At 40.2% G+C, this 22,382-nt stretch overlaps 1 protein-coding gene across 5 annotated transcripts in view; it reads right to left on the reverse strand.

The window, feature by feature from the left end:
* Nucleotides 1-300: 300 nt before the first annotated feature.
* KCNC2 (potassium voltage-gated channel subfamily C member 2) overlaps nucleotides 301-22,382 on the reverse strand; it is a 92,573-nt gene continuing 70,491 nt past the window's right edge. The window contains exons 3-6 of one of the 5 annotated variants that reach the window (XM_056846081.1): nucleotides 9,755-10,682; nucleotides 7,106-7,234; nucleotides 1,771-1,864; nucleotides 301-764 (exon numbers count right to left, since the gene is read on the reverse strand). In XM_056846081.1, coding sequence (XP_056702059.1) covers nucleotides 1,803-1,864; nucleotides 7,106-7,234; nucleotides 9,755-10,682 — 1,119 coding nt within the window. In that variant the 3' untranslated portion in view covers nucleotides 301-764; nucleotides 1,771-1,802. Of the gene's footprint in view, nucleotides 765-1,770; nucleotides 1,865-2,753; nucleotides 2,913-7,066; nucleotides 7,235-9,754; nucleotides 10,683-22,382 lie in introns of those variants that run through there. The other 4 variants (XM_056846080.1, XR_008933232.1, XR_008933231.1 and 1 more) reach the window with 4 other exon arrangements.

Below are 22,382 nucleotides of genomic sequence, written 5' to 3' on the forward strand. Positions count from 1 at the left end.
AATTCCTATTTTATATTTACCGATGTTGCTTCTCTGATAGTTTCATTAAAAAACTATAATATTTTTACTGCCATATTTTATTTGTCTCAGTACTCAGAGTTTGAGGTAATAATGAAGTAAATAAACTAAAAAGCTCCTATATAACTGTGGACAAAGACTGTGATTTTTTTCAAAACCTTTTTTCTGCAGTCACAAATCTCTTATCCAAGACAAAACTAATCAAAATGTTGGCATGTTCACTAGTATTCATAAAAATATAGATATGGCAAACTGATAGAGCAAAGACTTGTAGCTTGTTCATGAATTACAAACTTTGCAAAAATACGGTTGTTATGAGGAAACTTATAACAGACAGCATTTACATCACTATTGTTAAAACATGTGTGCCTTTGTATGATCCACAGTATGATCTACTGTAGGGACCAGGAAGAATACATAAAGAGGTGTCTCGGCCTTTTTTTTCATAAAGTCTCAGAGATGATGTCTTTGAATTCAGCATCCCTTGGCATAGATGACTAAAGCTAATATTCCATGCACACACATCTTATTTACAGCTGACTCATCAATAGTGACTAACAGTTGCGTCTGCTGGCAGCAGCAATTGGAATTCATCCGTAATCCTCATAACAAGCTCTTCAAGGTGGCAGGTGCTTATGAGGGCCCATTCAGGAGGAGCAGTCTCTTTCCAGTACAGTCCTTGGTATGGCTAAATTCCATTGTCCTTTTTTCAGCAGTCAAAAATCCATGATAAATTCTGTATAACACTGTAGCCAATAACAGCAGCACCAGATGTTAATTACTTTGCTAGAAGCTGTTTGCATATTATATACAAAATATTAATCTATATCTACCAGTGTTCCTTACCAAAACTAAATCAATGTACATCTCTAAATATCAGAAATGTAAGCTCTGATAAATACATTCTTGTACAAATTTTAACATGCGGGTTCATGCTGGAAAACTATGCTATATACAGAACAACATTTTACATGGTCAGACAGTTTTTTCCTTACAAAAATAAACATGACAATCAGGGATTTTTCAACAATCTCAAGGATCTCTTACGGAATTGATTTCCCCCCCACACTTATATATCTAAGGCTCTATGTTGTTGGGTGTTTTTCTTCACCAGCCCAAAACATCATGTTTGTGACATTGCTTAAATAAGGCTGTTTTGTCTATTATAAAGAAAAAGCCAGTGTGAAGGATAAAGTCTGAACATAAGAATGAATGCAGATTGCTAGGGAGTGGGACTGAAGCAAGTAACCCCACTGAAATGGCAAAATCATTGCTGAATCCCATACTTGGAAAAATGTCAAAGTGCCCACTAAAGAATATCAGCTTACACTTGAGATATGCATAGATACATATATAAAAAAGTGGAAGAGGAAGGAAATGCATTTAGCAGCTAGTTGTATATGAAGGGAGCATTCCTGAAGAAGGCAACTGTGCATTGTGGAGACAGATGAAAAAATACAGACAAGTAGCCAGACAGACACAAACAACGTACAGGACAAAGCATTGAAAAATAAAACATTGACTAAAAAAAAAAAGTGAAAGCTTGAAAGTTAGAGGTTTGAGGCTGGTTAAAAACCCCTTTTGAAACCTACTGCCCTCCTATAGCTATATGAAAAAGGGAAACTCCAATAAACTTCTTTCTTTTACTTAACGCACTGCCTGTGAAAATGTTGAAGAACCCTGGGAAGAGAAATGACTATAGGACCAAGCAGCACTTGCTAGCTTAAAATTGCAAGCCTGGATGGTGTTTACCTTTCTTTCATGTTTTGTGCCTTCCCATGCCATTAAGAAAGAGATCTGGCCTCTGCTTGCGTGTAACCAGTAATGACAACCTCTTTGCAGTTATCTGTGTGTAAACAACCGGAAACATTCAGAACTCTGATACATCACTCTAGCACTGAAGTTAACCAATCAAGTAACAACATTATTGAAAGTCAGTTAAAATGAAAAGAACGACAAAAAGATCCACAAGAAACAACCCAATCCCACATGCAGTCCTGTTGATCATAGCTATCATTTCAGCAGAATGGTACAATGCAAACACACACACACACACACAAGCCCCCCACACACTATCCAGAACCATCTGTGGTCCTGGTAATCTGCGAGACATATTTCAGATAATGGAGACAGTATGGCCCATGCAAGTGATCAAAATGATGTCACACTGTATGCAATCGAGAGAAGATTTCAGACATCTTCAGAATGGGTTAGAATCACAAGAAATGAAGGTATCAATTGGAAGCACATTGGTATAATGATCTCTACCTGAAAATAATTCACAGTGGGTAGCTGTGTTAGTCTGTCTGCAGTAGTAGAAAAGAGCAAGAGTCCAGTAGCACCTTAAAGACTAACAAAAATATTTTCTGGCAGGGTATGAGCTTTCGTGAGCCACAGGCTCACAAAAGCTCATACCCTGCCAGAAAATATTTTTGTTAGTCTTTAAGGTGCTACTGGACTCTTGCTCTCCCTGAAAATGTGTGTGCATTTATTTATACTGGCCAGTTTAAATTCATTAGCTGTCCTTTTATTGCCATGGTAAAGAAGGACAAAAACGGGTGAGGAAACAGCACTATAGAAAATATTATAAACCCAAATAAGGATCTTCAGCTATTCCAATGGCCTTGCTGGTTTCTGTCAATTATAGAATGCAAGATATATACTAGTATTAATGGAAACTATATTTAATTCTACACTTTCTATAAAGTGATAAACAGTGCTTCAATTAACGTTACATAGCAGACTGATGCTGTCTGGTTTACAAGATAGATGGGATGGGAGATTGAGAGTGTCTTAGAGGACAAGGTGAGTTGTAGGGTGATGTTACTGAGACAGTCTCAGAGCATTGCCTGCCATGCCAGCTATGTTGTTTAAACTTTGAGACTTTTCATATCCTTTTATGAGAAAATGCACAAACATCAGTTGAATTCAGCCAGAAAATAGACAAATAATACAAAGCAATATTATCAAACATGCTCCTTAGGTTCTAAGAGAATGTGAATGTTTATATTAAGAGTGGGGAAAGATAAATAGTGCTATCTTTATCACTGACACTGAAGGAATTCAGATTTATTCGGCACTTTGTTTTCTTTCAGAACAGGCAAAGTGGTTTGAGTAGAGTTCCAACAAATGTACACAGAGAACTTATCAGACCTTCTATAGCGCACTCAAATGTTATGAAAAAGAGTATCTGAAAGATGTATTTAGAGTCAGAACCAATTCTTAATATTCCTTTAAACTACAGAACATTTCCTACGTAATTGAATAAGCTTATTTTGTAATAGTAAATGTAGAGGATTTTGTATTGTTTAAAAGCCCCATCTTAGAATTAAATAGCTGAGACTGTTTTTCATACTATTCGAAGTATATTTGCAATATTATTCTTTTACAATTTACGATTTACAGTTAATTAAAATGTGCAAATTATTTACAGCTTTTTAATGTTCTACAATAAATATTTATCCATTATTACTAATGAAAGAAACACAGCATGACTACTTAGAATCCTAAAATAGCTAGAATTTACATATTTTCATATTATTAAGCAATATTAACTATCAGCATTAAATCATATACCTGCAGACGTTCCCTCTCACAGATACTGTGAATCGTCATTTCAGTCTATCCATCAAGGAAGAGAAAACTATTTCAAGTGATCAATGGATGCTGTACTTAAGCAACAGATGCATTCTTATTTAATGTCAATCAGTGTTACACACATACTTGAAGGCTACAGTTCTAATGGCACACGATACAACTGGAGAACTGTATGATAATCCCATTGGCCCCATTGTAGGCAAGTCTTCTGGGGAGTGACCTTATTGATTTTCATGAGTTTTACACACAAAAGTTGTGCTTAACAGAAGCACTATACAATGGTAAGAAAATGAGGCACAAATCAGCCAGTGATTCTCAAACTGTGAGGCCAGCCCCTTTGAGCTGCACAACACCAGAAGTTGAAGCATGAAATTCTAGGAAGATAGAAGAACCCGAGCCAAACGGTTCCTTCCTCCTACAAGCAGCCAAGATACAGATGAATTAAATGGTCCCTAACAGAGATCCTCATTGATCTATGTAAGATTTGAGAGGATGACCACTCCACCACTTGTCATTGCACCTATCTGTTCTGAGAATAGCAGTTCTTCTTCTTTTTTAACATGGTTCTTCTTTGTGTGTGGTTATAGGAAGGGTTGGGGAAAGCCATATCCCTCTTCTCAAACCAGTGTTTGATTGGAATCCCAATACACAGATCCTTGCACTCAGAAGACTATATGCACACAACTGGGAGCAAGGATCTGTGCATCCTCACCCGTGGAACAGATGCTTGGTTCTGGGCTGAGTGGGTCAGAAGATAACAGGGAGGTTATGCTGAAGACGTAAGAGAAATACTGGTACAGGCACATAATTGCTCACAATAATGTGTAGGAAACATACAATTCATACAAGATTTTAAATTCAGCTTGTCCTAATGTTTCAACAGAAACTAGGCTTCCCATAAAGGACAACTGATTGATTACATATGCAGTAATGTAATTACAAATTTTCATATGGTTATATATATGCCACATTTGAGGCTCTAGTCTATAGCTACCTCGTTTTACTTTGAAGACGCTGTTTTAATGGTTTTATTTATCCTGTGCAGATAATTTAAAACATGGGTATAATGAACAAACCTGCTAGCATCCTCCTTACTCCTTATCTCCTGCACTTGATCCTACACACATACAAGCTGTACATGCATAAGATCTGATTACAGAACTTGTACCTACAACAGTGCAGGATACAGATCATGCAGAAAGCACCTACTTGTAAACTGCTAATACCCATGGAGGCTCTTTGGGGAGTCACAAATCAGTGTATAGGGTTGAGTAGGGCCAATTGATGCAATCCCACTCCCTCTCCACTAGTTGATTTTCTTCGCAGTTGAGTAATTTGCACAGGTCTATATTAGCTATAGCAATAACAATAATCAAATTTCTGAAGAAAATTGAAAAAGTGTGCATGAAATATATTTAACATTTCATGCCTGGTCACAGATTATGATGTCTAGCCTCCAGATTGTGAGGGCAACTTGTGCCACTGAATGTTAAAATGAAATTGTGTAAAAACTGTTATTTGACCTAGTAGATAAAAAATGGGTTGATGGCTCAAGGCTGCCTCGAGGAACATATGAGGCCACATGGCCTCAAAGCATATATGTGGTCATGGAGGACATAAGAGATGCAAAACAACAGTTTATTAAACTTCTGTTGGTTTAAAATATGTAAATTAAGTTACATAGGTTATTTATATGTGATGAAAACTGAACACAACTCAAAAGCTTAGTTCCTGTTGTATCACTACAGATTAATCCAATAAATGATTTCACATATTACTGTTTTACCCTACACAATTTTTCTTTGCAAAGCAGACATTAGATTATTTCATTCCTCTGCTGCCTTTATACAACAAATAATTTTAAAGTAGACCCATCTATTTTGTACTAAATTGTTAAAAGATTAATAGACTTTGTGACAGTTTAATACGTCTAGCTACAGATATGCAAATGTGTATTCTTGGTGTAGAAAAAAATTCATGTTCTAGTAACTTCTTTTTCATTACTACATGATCTACAGGGCCTAGTCTGTTTATTCCAAAGCCAAAACAAAATTACTGCTGATCTAAACAATGGGAAACTATTACAGCACATAGTGCTGCAGGGTTTTCCCACAGGATGAAATTTGGATGACAAATCTATATGTTGTATCAAAAGAAGCACTAGCTAAAGCAGGGGTCCCAACGTGGTGCCTGTTAGCTGCAGATATTTTTAAAACGTTATGTTGGCAGCAGCTGCCACTACAGCACAAGGATCTGCACTGTGTTACTTGAAGTTAAGCTATGGTGACCATTTTGTTGCTGGCTTCACCTCTTGTGACAGCCATTTTGTGGCTGCCATTTTGTTGCTGTGCCCACCATGCTGTGTCAGAATTCCAAATGTATCTGCAGGCTCAAAAACATTGGGGACCTCTAAGCTAAAGCTATTTGATGATGTGGAACTTTCCCCCTCTCCTTATCCCAGCACTTCATAAGACCTTAGAAGAGGTGGATACCATGAATCACAGGACCAACATGGACAAAAAGCCATGACGGCCAGGAGCAGCAATAAGGAGTAAGACCCGGGCAAAACCACCCCCATCTTTTTCTTCTGCCAAAGTCACTCCCATTGGCGTAAGAGCAAGGTGTTGCTCATTTCACCTGACTTCTCCTCCTCACTGGTCCCCTCCCATGACTTTGTCCATGTGGGTCCTACAACCTCCAGCATCAGCTTTTCAGAGGTCTCCAGGATTGCTCCAGGAAGGAGACAGGAAAAATCTGCGTCTGCAAATGCTATTGCACTTATGCTTCTTGAGTCCAGCCTTATATAGGCACATACCTGAGAAATACAAATGGACTGGATCTAGTTAACATACGAATATGAATGTTTAAATTCACAGATAAGCTATCCATACTTCACAGGTTTGCTGTGGGGAAACACTGTTTTACCAGAGTAATTAGAGCTACCCTCAGACTCTTGGTCTTTGGGATCAGAATCTCACTTTTCAATTCTAATGCCCTAAAAAAAAATTAGTATTTTTCTTTGTGTTGTACTTTATTATATGAGACGTAGGTCAAACAGATCTCGAGTGTCCTGTCATCAGAAGGTGAATTTGGAAATAGTTAAATGACTATATTAATTGGCATTTACAGTATTGCAAATAATTATTATATGAGCGATTGAATGAACATGGCTTATAGTTAACTTTGTACAGGGCAGACAAATGAAGCCATGAATGGAACAACTATTAGAACCAACACTGACATATCTGAGGTAGAATGATGGGTCAAGGATGCTTTAAAAAAAAAAGAGTAGCAGCAAGAAAGGGGCAACAAAGGAAAGAAGAGGTAAATAGGCTGATCTGGACGTAGTCTTTCCTATAGAGCATTTGTTCACATCTGTTTCATTCCAGGCTTGCTTATTCAGTAGAAAAGTGCTGAATGAACTTTTATAGTCTAATGAAAGAGTCCATACCTTTCCTGATCCCTCCATCAGTAGCACACGCGTAATCACCTGCTGTCAGTAGGAAACATGTTCCCTCTCTTCTGTTTTTGTCTCTGGTACTAGAGCGTCTCATTGGTGGGAGCCTTTCCACAGGTGAGAGTGGCTGCTCACTTTCTGTACTGTCTTCACCTGATAACACTGGTCAAAGTACCATGCCCATTTATATCAGATAGCCGGTGATTAAATGAAACATCACAAAAAAAAAAAAAAAACTTAACACTGAATATCTAACAACCCTACTTCTCAAATACCACCACCCCAAAAAAGCTGCTAGGACATGATATGGAAAAGTAGCTACAAAAACGCAGCAAAGTTGTAAATCAATATTATGGGGGAAAGACCTTTTGTTATTCATTTTATGTGTCTCTTTAGGCTGGTACAAGTTTTTGAAAATACATTAATTCCTTTTTGTATCTTTAGAACTTAGATTTGCCACCTTCGTTTAAAAAAATTAAAATAAAGTTCTTTGCCGGGAGTCAGGAATAAAAAATTAAATCCAAATTTCACTTATGTTCACTGTTAAGGAATTCTTATGCAATCCTAATACACGAATGTATTACTGTATCAGCAATCCTAATACAGTAGTCTAACGATACTAACGCTTAAGTGGAGACTACCAAATATTATATGAGATTATACTAGGCCCTTAGTAGAGGATGCCATATTGTGGTAATAGTTAATACAATGCTTAAAAATGTTACACAGTTTATCTAGCTGTTTCCTTATCTGGTTTGTCCCCAAACAGCACCCAGTAAACAGTCACCTGGGTCTGCCTGCCCCCCTTGGCTACGGACAAAATAAGAAATCTGAGTGTATTTTTTGTTCTGTTCATCTTTAGCAACCCTGGGGATGGTTAGACTTTTTAAAAAACCCACCTAGAAAGGCTCACGAAGGTAATGATGAACAAGGCTTGGCCTATAGTGATGGATATTTATTAAAACATCAAATCCTTTAAAGTTATCTATACCTTTTGATTACCCTTAATAATAACAATGAATGTGCCGTAACTTCTGTAATCCTAGTCCTATTGCATTGTTACTGGATGAATGGTCTTATTTAATTGTTGTCTGTGTTTTTGTAATATGCCTTGAGTCCCTTTGAGAAAGGCAAGCTATAAATGAAGTAAGTAAGTAAATAAGTAAATAAATTTTTTTTTTCAATTCTGAAAATGCCTGTAATAATTATTCTCCCTTCTGGGGTGATATAAGTAGGGCTTGAAGAAGAATGCACAGATTCTTTGGATGCACCAAACAAGCACTGCAGAAATAAACTATATTCCAACACTATCCTTCCCCCCCGCCCCGACTTTTTAAATTTAGTATCGAAAAAAACTACCCGGTGAATTCTTTTTCATGACTATATTTGGGGGATTTTGAAAAGGATCAAGTTTTAACCTAATGTCTAATTTTTAAAAGGCCAAATCACTGGGTCCATAAATCTAAAAAGGAGTTGACCTTTCTCTTCCTCCCAGCTCCATTACTACTTCAATTTAAAAAACAACCTTTGTGAATCATTGAAGACATTTGTTATTTAATGTTCTGTGTACTTTGATATACCAAAGATAATTATCAAAAGCCCCCAAGACTACAACACTCAATTAAAAGCTTTATTAACTGTTTTACCTCCAGCCTACAAGTTCTGTGGCCTAAAACAGTTTGATGTAATGGGTCTTACAGTCTATTCCAACACAGAAGCAAACACCTCTGATTTTGGTGGAACAGAAATGTAAGTATCTTTAGGAACATACGGTAGTTGAAAATACAACTACAGTGCAATCCTAAGAACACTTTCCTGGAAGTAAGCCCCACTATATAGACCTGAGTAGGATTCTGAGTAGACTTTCTTAGGATTGCACTGTTTTTGTTACAAACAACTGTACATGGCTATGAAATCATATACATTTGTTTCTAAGCAATTATTGACTTTTAGTTTGAACTTAAATACAAGCTTATGAGCAGTCAGGGGGAAAAGGTTTAAGTACTGTGAGGTAAATATAGAATTACCACACAAAGAGTATTGCCATTTTCCTTGCTAATGACACACTCCATTTCGAACCAAGATGCTCTGTGGTTTCAGGAGATCAGAAATTATTATGTGAAGACATATTAACTAAGAATCTAAGGAAGTACTCTTAGGCATTATTTGTTGAATTGAGTGTGATCTAGATTAACCACCCATATTTAAATAAACGTTTCTTGTTTTTTTTTCTAGTATTTTAAGTCACCAGTATAGCACAGGCAAAGCTGACAGAAGACAAATATCACGTAAGAACAGCATGAAAGTCAACAGAGTGATGCACAAACTGTTCTGTAGTCACAAGCATGCAGAAAACAAAACAAAAACAAAACATCTGAACGAGGCAACAGGCAAAAGTAACAGTAGGTGCTACTGGTAAAAGTGAAGAACTGAAAATAAAGATGAAAAATAAAAACTTTGCATTCACAACACAGTAAGCAACCACTAAGACCAGTGATGAACAGTTCTGGGAACATCATTCTTATGCAATAGCTATTTTGCAACCTACAAGACTGACATACACGAACAGTTAGTGAGGGGAGAGGAGTGTGAACTACATCCTCTAGCTGCAGAAAGACTGAATACTTTCTGATGCTTTGTACTGCCAAACATACCAGACATGCATTTGGGGTTTTATCCTACCTGATTTATTGTGTTCCATCAGCCGGTTATCTTTGCCCAGGCAGATTTCCCCCAGTGTGCTATTGCAGGCCATATTCAAGTCTGTCTTGCAAAATGTAGGGGAACTTGCCTGAGTAGCAGGTGGGATGTGCTTCTTTCTCTTTCTTGGAAGCTTCTGCTTTGCCATGGCCAGGGAATAGTACATTCCAAAATTGTTGACAATAACAGGCACAGGCATAGCTATCGTCAGCACCCCAGCCAAAGCACACAGAGCACCCACTAGCATGCCTGACCATGTCTTTGGATACATGTCTCCATACCCAAGAGTGGTCATAGTGACCACAGCCCACCAGAAACCAATGGGGATGTTTTTAAACTCTGTGTGTGCACTAGCTGATGGGTCATTGGGTTTGGCTCCTATTCGCTCCGCATAGTAGATCATGGTGGCAAATATCAACACTCCTAATGCCAAAAATATTATCAGCAGCAAAAACTCATTGGTGCTTGCTCGTAATGTGTGACCCAGCACCCTGAGGCCTACAAAATGTCGGGTGAGCTTGAAGATTCGCAGGATTCTCACAAACCTCACCACCCTGAGGAAACCAAGCACATCTTTAGCAGCTTTAGAGGAGAGCCCACTGAGGCCCACTTCTAGATAGAAAGGCAAGATTGCCACAAAGTCAATGATATTCAAGAGGTTTTTGATGAATTCAATTTTGTTGGGTGAAAACACAACACGAACTAAAAATTCAAATGTAAACCACACCACACAGACTCCTTCAACATATGTCAGAGCAGGATCTGTCTCAATTTCATACTGCAGAACCACCTCAGTGCCGTTGAGAGTGGGGTCTGTTTTATTTATGATGGTATTGAATGCTTCATGGGTTTCCAGGCAAAAGGTTGTGATTGAAAGGAGGATGAAGAATAAAGAGGCAAAAGCAATGAACTGCAAAGAAAAGAAAAGAAAAATTAATCAGAACCAGATAGTTTAAAAGCCATAATAATCAGAATCATATAGTTTAAGTTACATTAAAGTTTCTACTGCAAAGATTCTCTAAGTTCTTAACACTTATATAGTACCACTGATGTACATGACATTTTATAAAGTATAAAGTTGGATTGGTTTGCTTTGTTCCTTGTGGAAAGGACTCAGAAGGTTGCTGTTGTAGACCAGTTGTCATCCACATGCTAGTTAATCTCTACGTAAAGCCATTAGGAAATAACATTCATGATTTCGGAGTAGGTTGTCAACAATCTGCTGAAGACCCAGCTCAACATTTCTTTATCCAAATTGCCTGGTGGTGCTGTAGAAGTCCTGAACCACTGCCTGGCTACTGCTGTTAAATGGCTAAGGATGAACAAGGTAGAATGAAATTCTGAAAAGACCCTAGGTATATCATGACGATGTTCTTGAGGTACCCTCCCTTGCCTTTGTTACAACCTTTTCTGCCCTTAATATCAAAGAGAACAGACTGAACACATCCAGAGAAAGGTTTATTTTACAGTGAGGGGAAAGTAAATTGGGGGATGTTCAGGACAAACTTAATAACAAATGTAACTTAGAGAGATCAAGAAAGTTTCTTTATAGAATATATACATATATATGGACTTGGCTCTGTCCATCAGAGATATTTTATGCTTTCTTGTTTATTGGCTGTTTTATTGGCTGAGAGCCAGCGTAGTGTAGCAGTTAAGAGAGGCCGTTTCTAATCTGGAGAACCACACTTCCACATGAAGCCCGCTGCTGGGTGACCTTGGGCCAGTCACAGTTCTTGCAGACCTCTCTCAGCCCCATCTCCCTTACAAGGTGTCTGTTGTGGGGAGGGGAAGGGAAGGCGATTGTAAGCCACTTTGAGACTCCTTAAATTAGAGAAAAGCAGGGTATAAAAATCTACTTTTCTCCTGTCTGATTGAATTTTTGTATATTTTGTAGTCTGGCTTGAGTCTCTGAGAGAAAATGAAGTAAACAAAATAAAATAAGAACACGGGTCCCCTGCCCATATGGATTTACAACCTAAAATACAAGACACAGAAACAGAGGGAGGGCAGGGGAGGTGCAGGAAAGAACAAACAGGGGAAGGAATGTTGGATACTGTGAAGGTTCCTTCTACTCTGAGGAATAGGGCCTGTTAGCATGGGTGATTCCCACCATTTAGTCAAGGAGGCAGTACTTAATTATCATGGTCTGTGTGGCTGATGTTGTGCTGAACAGCTCAGAGTAGCTTTCTTGTATCTGACTTTTCTCATGAACTCTGAATACAAGGGGGGGTGGAGGAAAACATACATCACATACATCTAGCTGGGCCAGGGGGGGGGGGAACACACTGAGATGCCAAACCATTTGCCACTAGATCCCTAGAAAAGAACAGGCAATAGGGTGGGGGGTGGGAGGCCCCTACCCGCCACCGCCACGGGAGCCCGGCGCGGAGCCCACGCGCCCCAGGAGCTGGCTAGAAAACCGCCAGCCAGTTGGGGGGTGGGAGGCCCCTCCCAGCTGCCCAGTGCAGTGCTCAGGGATTCAGGACGCTTCCCCAGGCGTAACGCCCCCCCCCCCCTGTGCAGACAGGGCATTCAGGCACCATCTCCGCCGGTGCCCCTCTTGGGGGGCAGGGAGTCCGGCCAACCCCTTTCAGGCCCCAGGGTCCCAAGCTGCTTCCCAGGGCAGAGATGCAGGGGCAGTACACCATTTGATTCAGAATATATTTTTTCTTGTTTTCCTCCTCTAAAAACTTGGTGCGTCTTATGGTCAGGTGCATCTTATGGAGCGAAAAATACGGTAATAATCTCATGGCTTGGGAAAATATCAACAATAAAAATGAATATATTGTCAAAATTATTTTTTCTAGCCAGATGTTACCAATTCACATACAGGATAAAACATTGAAAGTATAGCAACAACAGATAACAACAGGGCATGCAGTACAGGATGGCTGTCTCTCAGTTCTCCACCATGTAGACTTAAAGCGAGTGGCAAGGCACTTTGGTGGTAGCAAAACACAGAAAGTGCACTTAACACTACTGGGCGAGCACTCTGCAGAAACAACCAAAGGGGAGAGCAAAGTCCACACTCTGTGGCTGACCTCTCTCATTTCAGAACCTTAAAAGGTACCCCAGTCTCCAGACGCAGGTCCCAAAAGGGCAGCCATGAACTGATAGGTAAGCAGAGGCCTGTTTCCCAAACCTGCTTCCCTGCTCCCCTTGCTTGTGGCTTGGAGCCATCCTGGTGATTATGCCTCCCACACCTTTCCTAGAGACTCCTCTAGGGGTGGCTAGTGCCATTTCACACACACACACACACACACACACACACACACACACACACACACACACACTGCTGTCCCAGCCATCCCCTGGAGTGAAGTGTTGCAGCCAGCCAGCCAACCCTTCCAAGTTCCACTTGCAACTCCACCCCATTCATGCCATGCCAGGGAAGGCTCAGTTCATCTCCCCATGGCCCCAGGGAGGTGGCAACTTGAGTCATTAGACCTCATCATGATTTGCAGTTCAATAAAGTGTAGTTTGTGCCACAACTGTATGTCTGTCTGTTTGGTTCAAACTGCACGACAGGCGCTCCACACCCCATTCTGCCCACTCCCATCTCACCCCATCTGCGATTCCCCAGAAGGCTGCCCAATAACATGTCCAAGAGGGAGAGATTGGGTGGCTGTGGATGGTTGTGCAGGTGCTACTGGTCCCCATCATGGTCATCTGCCAAATAGGGCAGGGGCTCAACAGCATCTCCAAAGCTGACCTCACACCTGTTCCCCCACACACACTCATCTTGCTGGCTGGTGTGTGAAGGGGGGATAGGCCAGTGGGTGGTCTGGGTGAATGAGCCACCGTGGAGTGGTGGTTAGTGTCACACTAGGATCTGGGAGCCTCAGGCACAAATCCCCACTAGTGTCATGGAAATTAGCTGGGTGACCTTGGCCCAGTCACACATGCTCCCTCACAGGTTTGGTGTGAGGATAAAACAGAGGAGAGGAGAACAATGCAAGCCACTTTGGGGGCCCATTGGGGAGAAAGGCAAGATATGAATACAGTAAATTAATGAAGCAAATAAATGTGTGGCTGTTCTAGGAAGGGGGGGGCTCTGTCACCTGGGGGAAGATATTATAGAAAGTATCACTGAGGGGACAAGGGATCAAGGGGTCCCCAGAGTATACAGCTGAGGAAAGGCAATGCAGTGAGCAGTCTTGATGTCTTCGGAGGGGGATAGGGAGGGCACTGGTAGTGAAGGTGGGCAGCTGACTCAGGTCCTGGATACTATAGCAAAGGGTCGGAGCCCTTGCTGAGGCCCTGGGGTGGCAACCGAGTGGGAGCAGCTCGAGATCTACCATGTGGAAGAGATGCTTTCTCACAGGGCATGGGGGGGGGGTTGTCAGCATCCCTGGCAACAGCTGCTGGATGTCACAAGGGGCATCAGGGACAGCCAGGTGTGCATCGAGAGGGGATGTACTGAAACGAATGACAAGATTGCCTGTTGGGAACAATGGGAGAAGCTGGAATGCTTATTGGATATACCGGGAGCCTGGAATGCCAATTGACTTGCATGGGCTCCATTGAAATACATTAATGCACACAAAAGTTACAATGAATATAGAATGAATTTTAAATGACGGTCTCTGGGCCCAGACAGATTGCTCTGGGACTGGAATGCCAGTGGGGGGTGCCACAAACACGGAGCCAGCATCCATGGCCATGCCCCTTCCTGGTCTTTGCCTGTGATGAGCACAGGGCCAGGCCGTTAGGCCTGCTGCCCCTGATTGGTTCTGCCTGCTCTGTCCATCATGGCCCTGTAAGTGCCACACAACATCTGGTTGGGAAGCTATGGCGCAATTGCTGGGGACGCTGACATGGCTGCAGCCTCAAAAACCCAGCTATGGCTTCTTTTTCTTGCCGGCCACTGCCTATCAAACCTTGTAGGGAGCAGACTAGTGGCACCACAGTTACGCCATGGCTAGCCACCACAGCAGGATTGCTCTGCCCATGGAATAAAGTAGTTCTTTTCCAGTTTAAAAAGAATTCTGAGCTGTAAAAGAACTTCCTGGGGTTGTAATGCTGCCCTTGAATTGAAGTAGAGCATTAAGAGCCTAGTAATTACCAACTCTGGCAGTATCACTAATCTCACATGCAGAGATAAATTTAGTACATATTTAGTAAATTTATTTCAGGGCTTGATCATTTTCTTAATCCCTAAATAAATAAGCATATATTAAAGTGGGGCAGCAAAAGGTAATTCACTAACCTACATGAGATATACAGACATATTTATTGCCATTTGTTGTACCTATGTCTTTGTATAGACATATGTTCTGCAGAAGCCCCAGCTATCTGAAATTTATCACCAGCACCAGCCCAGATGAGAACAACAATCCTGGGAACTGCCAGTAGCATGCCATAGATATGGCTGTCGCAAGGAAGGAAGAGTACAAACAGAAAGCTATACCTCAAAATCTGCAAGAACAACCTATCCACAAGGTTGGCCATTAGCATGGAAACTGGGACCACACCAGCAGCTGTGGCCAGAGCAGTGAGATAGTCACCATGGCAACAAGGCAAGATGAAATATCCTGGGCCTCATGAAAGTTAAGGGAAGTGTGTGTGTGTGTGTTGGGGGGGGGGGTTTAGCAGCTGCAAGAGAGTATTTAAATGCCCAGTGTCAAGAGCTAAGGAAGAATGCATGGTTACCTAGTAGGGTTGCCAACCTCCAGGCACTAGTTGGAGATCTCCTGCTATTACAACTGATCTCCAGCCGATAGAGATCAGTTCACCTGGAGAAAATGGCCGCTTTGGTGATTGGACTCTATGGCATTAAAGTCCCCCCCTCCCCAAACCCCGTCCTCCTCAGTCAGGTCCCAGGTGGCGAAGAGGGACCTGACAACCCTATTAACTAGGGGAGAGGTGGGTAATTTGAATCGACTGCCCCCCACACACACACTCACACACAGCAAGCCAGAAGGCAGGCTATGTATGGAGCAGCCACATGGCAAGGGGTTGGGCAGGGGCCACAGAGGCAATTTGGAGGGGGCTTGTGTGTAAAGTGCCGTCAAGTCGCAGCCGACTTATGGCAACCCCTTTTTGGGGTTTTCATGGCAAGAGACTGACAGAGGTGGTTTGCCAGTGCCTTCCTCTGCACAGCAACCATGGTATTCCTTGGTGGTCTCCCATCCAAATACTAACCAGGGCTGACCCTGCTTAGCTTCTGAGATCTGACGAGATCAGGCTAGCCTGGTGCCCCCCTTTAAACCACCACAACACCTTTGTTTTTCATGCAAGGACAAACTCAACAGTTACCTACACCAAAGTTAAATTCTAACTAGAAAGGATAAAAATAGAAATTTAAGATTTATTCTTGGTTTTCAAGGTTAGGAAAATAAACAACTAATTTTAGTGAAGAATATTATATGAATTATATAGATATACAGGAAGCATAGTATCATTGGTATTTCTATATAATATTTTAAAGGACAGCATTTATTTCTATACCTTCAAGCATACTTTATGCTTAATTTTAATTACTTCAGTGCACATACTAATATTAGTTTACTTAAGTTTGTATCACAAAAGCCATTAATTACTGGATAATCACTATAAATTCCACAATGCATTATTAATAATTATACTAAAACTGCACCACTAAATTTGTTCAGGGCATGCCTAATATTACATAGCACAGTTAAGTGTTAGAAACCAAAAATCCAGGACTTAGCAAATGTTTTAAAAGGAAATCAGCCCCCTAGGGCATTTCTTGATTCTCCAAATGATCATCCAAGGGTCTGAGAGCTTAAATACAAAGTGCCTCTTCATCTGTGAAAAACTCAAACTGTTGTTCTCAAGCACTGAAGAGCACAGAGTTAATCAAGGCAGAGAATTTGTGAAAATTAAGTCTTAAACTGCAGAAGGTACAAGACAGGAACTTCATAGCTATACGGGCAGAAAGAGAACATACTAAAAGATCCTTGTATTTGTAGGGAATTTTGTCTGTTCTAAACTATGAATCTTGGCAGATAAAACTATGTATATTGAGTGCAGTGAAGAGCTTTGTTATTTTAAAGAATAGTTAGGTGATCAAATTCCCCATATGTTGCTGAACTGAGTTGCAAGTGAATATGCCATTTTATATCACATATGAGAACCCTTCAAATTATAGTCTCCTAAATGTTATTAGCAAAATATATACAAGGCATCTGCTTCACAAATTCGCTTGTTGGCTTGATCAAGAGAATATTCTAGCAATAGAGCAGGCAGGCTTTAGGGAAGGGAGGTACACAATAGGTCACTGCCTTACCTTGCAGCATCTTATAGAGAAATGCCTTGTAAAGGGACAGACATCATTATATGCAGCATTCATAGATTTTAAGGCAGCTTTCAATTCAGTATCTAGATTCCTACTTTGGGCCAAGCTAGAATAATCAAATGTAGATAGAAGGCTCCTGATTTTGATGTGAGCCCTTCATGAACAGACGGTGCTGAATGTTAGGTGTAATAGAGGAGGGCATCTTACTGACTCAATAAATACCTACAGAGGAGTTAGACAGGGATGTCTTCGTGCACCTATGCTTTTCATCTACTATATAAACAATTTGGTTAGCTCTCTAAATGCACCTGAATTTCATCCACCTAAACTGGTGAATAAGCACATTTATGTATTGCTCTATGCGGATGTTGTACTCTTATCCAGGACCCCAGTTGGGCTAAGGAGAGCACTTTCAAGAGTGGCCGTGTTCTGTGAAGACGAATGTCTAACAATTAACTATGATAAAACAAAAGTGACGGCCTTTGGTAAATGCTTTGTACACAGGAATTGCAGTATAAATGGACAAAGGCTGGAACACGTCTCTTGCTTTAAATAGAAGCTGGGTACCCAAGGTTGGGTGGGATAAATAAAATATATAGATAATGAAAATATAATTTATTTCAAGTGCTATGTCAAGATAAAAATTATTTTAAAAATGTTAAAACAGCATAATGGCATTTCCTAAGGTTGATATCTATAACCACATGCCAGATGCGTTTCAGCCTGTTTGGCCTTCCTCAGTGGTCAATTGAAACCCATGTAGAACATACACACATTTACAGATATATATACATATACCGACAATATATATCAGACCAGGCATGTATATAGGTTGGGTTGTATAATATATTACCAGTTATAGAAACATCTAGTAAGATTGTCTCAAGTTGTTATGCTGGGCGGTATAAGTCTCCCATATAAAATGTATGCAATTATCAACCTGGTAAAACAATGTGTTGATAATTGCACACAACCACATCAACATCTTATCATGCACAGTCTTTTTGGTGCGCTAAAAGTAGTGTGCCAATAGTTTTCAGTGCCTTATATTTTCTCTTAAATGTAAACAAAATAAGGGAAGTATGTGCTGTATTGTCTTTAAATTTTAGACTACATTGGATTATAATTTCCCTTACCAATATTTTAATTCAAACATTTGATGAGACTGGAGCATATAATTATCATGTGATACTTCATTTTTAACTAAATAAAAGTCAAAATAAACATGCTAAATCAAATCATGGTCTACTTGAGGCATCAGAACATTTTTATGGAAAACCCACAGCACTGCCCACTACACTTGCATTAATGATGGGATGCCATAGTCACATCCTTATGTATGCCTAACAATACATTAGTAAGAAATACTACACCTGTAGAGGCAAGAGCAACATCCAGAATAGGAATACTAAGATACTCCTATAATGTCTCTGGCAACTCATCCCAATCACGGTATTGCATACCAATGATATCCACACAGCATTCAAGCACAGAAAGATCCAGTCAATATTATAAGGATCCATAAGAATTTTGTGGCATCTAGTCCACAGCTTCTCCCATGCACATTGATCACAAAGAACAAGAGCATGCTGCCAATAAGAGCTTTCTGGACATCTCTTGTCAGATGCCTTCCTGACCCCATGTCTAGGAAGGCAACTCTTCCCATCAGGCAGAAGTCTGAATACCCTGGTGCAGCCCTTGCAGCCGCCTAAAAGCAACCCTTTTGACTGAGAGATATGATCAGACCAGAACAGATTAGAGTGCTGTTCTAATCATAATAGCAGATAACATCAAATAAAGAACTCATTCCCTGTGGTGCCTTTCAATTTGCCCCATCTCCTTCATCCCATCCAGTCATGTTGTCCTCTGGGGTCTGCAAGTTATTTTACCAGCACACCTTCTATCAATCATCCCTCTCCACTACTCTCTATGAGGCAAGTGTAATGTATGGAATATTTCTAAATTGTCATTTCAAATTATGCCATTGCTATGGCTTTATTGTTGTTAAAGTGGGCATATTGAAGCACATTTTATTTTCAACGTTGCAATGTGAAATGTAGGCATACAATTTTTCTCCTTCAGAGGACAGTAACACTATGTTATTTCTATACTAGTAAGAACAAGCCTCATGTGATAAAGACTTGTTTTAAAGAATTGTATCTTGCCTTTGACCAATGTGTTCCCCAAAGAGGCTTTTTAAAAACAAAACAAAAGTATTTCATGTTCAGGAAAGCAGTAACACAAAACAAAAATTACAAAACAAGTTAAACTATCAGTTAACAGTGAAAAATGTTTTTAAAACATTTTTTTAAAATGTTTAAAAGGGAGACAGATCCCATGAATTCATTCCATTAATACAAATTCTTTACTTTAGTACAAGGAGCCTTCTGCTGATGCAAGAGACTGCTCTGCCAGAGTCAGAGGAAACCTACTTTCACTGGAAGAAAGGACTGCCATTAGTGAAGAAAGATCCAACCCAATAAACTGTAAATGTTTGAAACAATGAATAAAGTAAAGTATCTGGGATGAAAATTCCATTAACCAGGGGCCATCACTAGATAGCCATGTACTTCACATGAAATGGTGGGGGGATGGGGGAAGGACAGAAGATCTTAATAAATGGTCAAGTTCACATGAAGTCAGCAATCGTTGAATCTTAACTTGTTATCATGTAATAACCAGCTGAAAAAATATTAGCTCTTTCCACTGCCATTTCTTTGCTCTGTGCACAGAAAAACAAGGCAGTTATTAGTAGGTCAGAAGAAATACCATTATGGGCTGCAAACACACAAGTTGTTGCCCTAATGGAATCACAGGATTGGATGCCACAGTGCTGAGTAGTGGCAAAGCTGAATATGTGCACTAGCATAATGAACTTGCAGTTCTATCTGTGTCCTTCCAAAAAAAAAGTTCACAGAAGGATAATATATATCACCAAAACAAGACAAAGTGATCAAGCTTCCTGTTTCACGGTAAAGAAGGCCATAGCAATGATATGTTCCTAATTTTGGAGCTGGGTCATCGATAACCTTGAAATTTTATCCAAATCAAGCTAGTTCCTGGCATGTGTATATGAGAACAAAGGAAAGGATGAGGAGCAAAAGTTGTATTTAACTCCTTTATAGGGAGCGGATATAGCTCAGTGATAGACCATTTGTTTATCATGCTGAAGGTCCCAGGTTCAATCCCCATCATCTTCAGTTAAAGGATCTGGCAGCAGGTAATGTGAATGACCTCTACCAGAGACCCTGGGTAGCTGACCCCAGTCTGAGTAGACAATACTGACTTGGATGGAACAAGGGTCTGATTCATGTGTTCATTTTGATATCATACAAGAGGATCATGATATTTGATATTATCCTAACAAAATAAGGAAGTGTCCTTATTTTAATCTTGCTTCTTCAGGCTCATTTTCTGCATACTGCCACTGCAGTTTGGGCTGATTCTGCCAGACAGGCAATTGCTGAAGTGGACTAAATCATGACAACATCACACATGGAACTCAGCACAGATGTGCTCTCTCTCCTGCTCTGATGGTAAAGATATGGGTATCCTGATTTTTATTTTATGGAGGAGGAAGAAGCTTCCGGGTGTTATTTTAAGCAGAAAACAGCAGAAAGCCACTGACTGCACTATGGATGAAGAAATTTGTCTTAAATGGGTACACACACACCCTTTGTCAGGGGGGAAATATGCTACCTCACATAACATATAATATGGCCCAATGGTTACCCAGGTAAACAAAGATGGTGAAAAAGTTGACTTGCACTGAGATCTACAGCCATGTCTGGAAGTCAGAAAAGGCAGGCATAAAACCACAGCTATCACATGTGGAAACAGTTAGTAAAACTGGCCTTTATCTGCACCTGTATAGTCTCTTAGCACTTTACCTATCTAGTGCTGTGTGCCTATAAGCTCAAGTCATGATTAGTCGATTAACTTAATTTACACTGTAATAATAATCTTCTAGTAACTACTGCAATTACCAATATAGAAAGAATGAAAATATATATGGTGTTTAAAAAATAGGATTTTTCGCTAAAAGAATCTCTCTCAGTGTTTTACAGTGATTATTATCTTAAATTGGGACAACATGCTGAATGATGGTTGAACAAAACTGACAATAAAGGAAATGGTTTAGCATGTACAAGTCACTGTCTTTCCAATTTTGTGTTATTCATAAAGTGGGATGATGCTTACCATCTATTCCTATTCTGAAGGCAGTGAGCCTTAAACATGAGTCACCCATTTTTGTTTGCATAATTTAGCACCAAGCCACAGGTGAAGAAGGCACAGCTGTTTTTCTATTGTTGATATATGTGTCTGTGTTAATTTTCAAACGTGATCTCAGTTTATATTTTTTAAAAGTGGAAAAAACAAACACTAGCATACAAATAAAAATTTTCTCTACAGGTCTGGATACAGGCACAAGGGAAGGGTGCCTATAAGCCATCTCCCCCTCCCTCTGATAATCCCAGCAGTGGCATTTGGCAGCTGGAGAGAGAGGGTCCTCAATGGAAGCTGGGTCTTCCAAGGGACAGATGTCTAGCAGCTTCCTCACCCCCTTGGATGGCATCTACTGATCAAAGCACTTCAGCTACAGTATTTCAATAAAATGACATTAATCCTGTAAGGCAGGTTGGTGTTATCACCCCCATACTGTGAATGAGGTTCTGAAGATAAAGATGAAGCAGCTTACCTAGCAAGTTAATGGCCCAGACAAAGTATGAACCAGAGAACTTCTGAGCTGACATTGTTAGCTCCTTCACCGCATCACTACTCTCAAGACCTCCTAATATATCCCCACAAACTAAGCAAGGTTCAAACTAATTGACATTTCCAAGAAATACCTACATGCTGTAAAACAGCTATCTTTTAACTGACTCATTTGCAAAATACTGTTGCAGTGCAATAGTAGGGAGCATAATGGAACACATGTTTCGGAGCCCTTTGCTCTGTTAACTTAAGAAACCACTTCCTAGATTGGCAGAAATCCAAACATTTCTATTATAATTTAAGTGGCCTTTTATACGAGATGAAGATTTAGCTGATGGGATATAAAGTTCTCTGGCATTGCTAATAAAGTAACAGAAATCATTTGAAGCTATAACAAAACTCCAGCCTATTCAATAATAATTTCCTGGTTTTTTTTTTTACATTTACTTTATCCTTTCTGTCACACAGGACATAAACTACAAGGGGAGAGCAGGGCTCAAGGGCCCCTCGGATTTCCCAGCAGGGACAATCCCCTCCAGGCTTTCCGGCCCTCCAGGATTTCCCATCAGGGGCAATGTGCCCCCAGGATGCCAAGCAGCATCATGAAGCTGCTCAGGCTGTCAGGTTCTC

The sequence above is a fragment of the Euleptes europaea genome, chromosome 3 (genome assembly GCF_029931775.1).
Source record: "Euleptes europaea isolate rEulEur1 chromosome 3, rEulEur1.hap1, whole genome shotgun sequence".
In the NCBI taxonomy this organism is placed as follows: Eukaryota; Metazoa; Chordata; class Lepidosauria; order Squamata; family Sphaerodactylidae; genus Euleptes; species Euleptes europaea.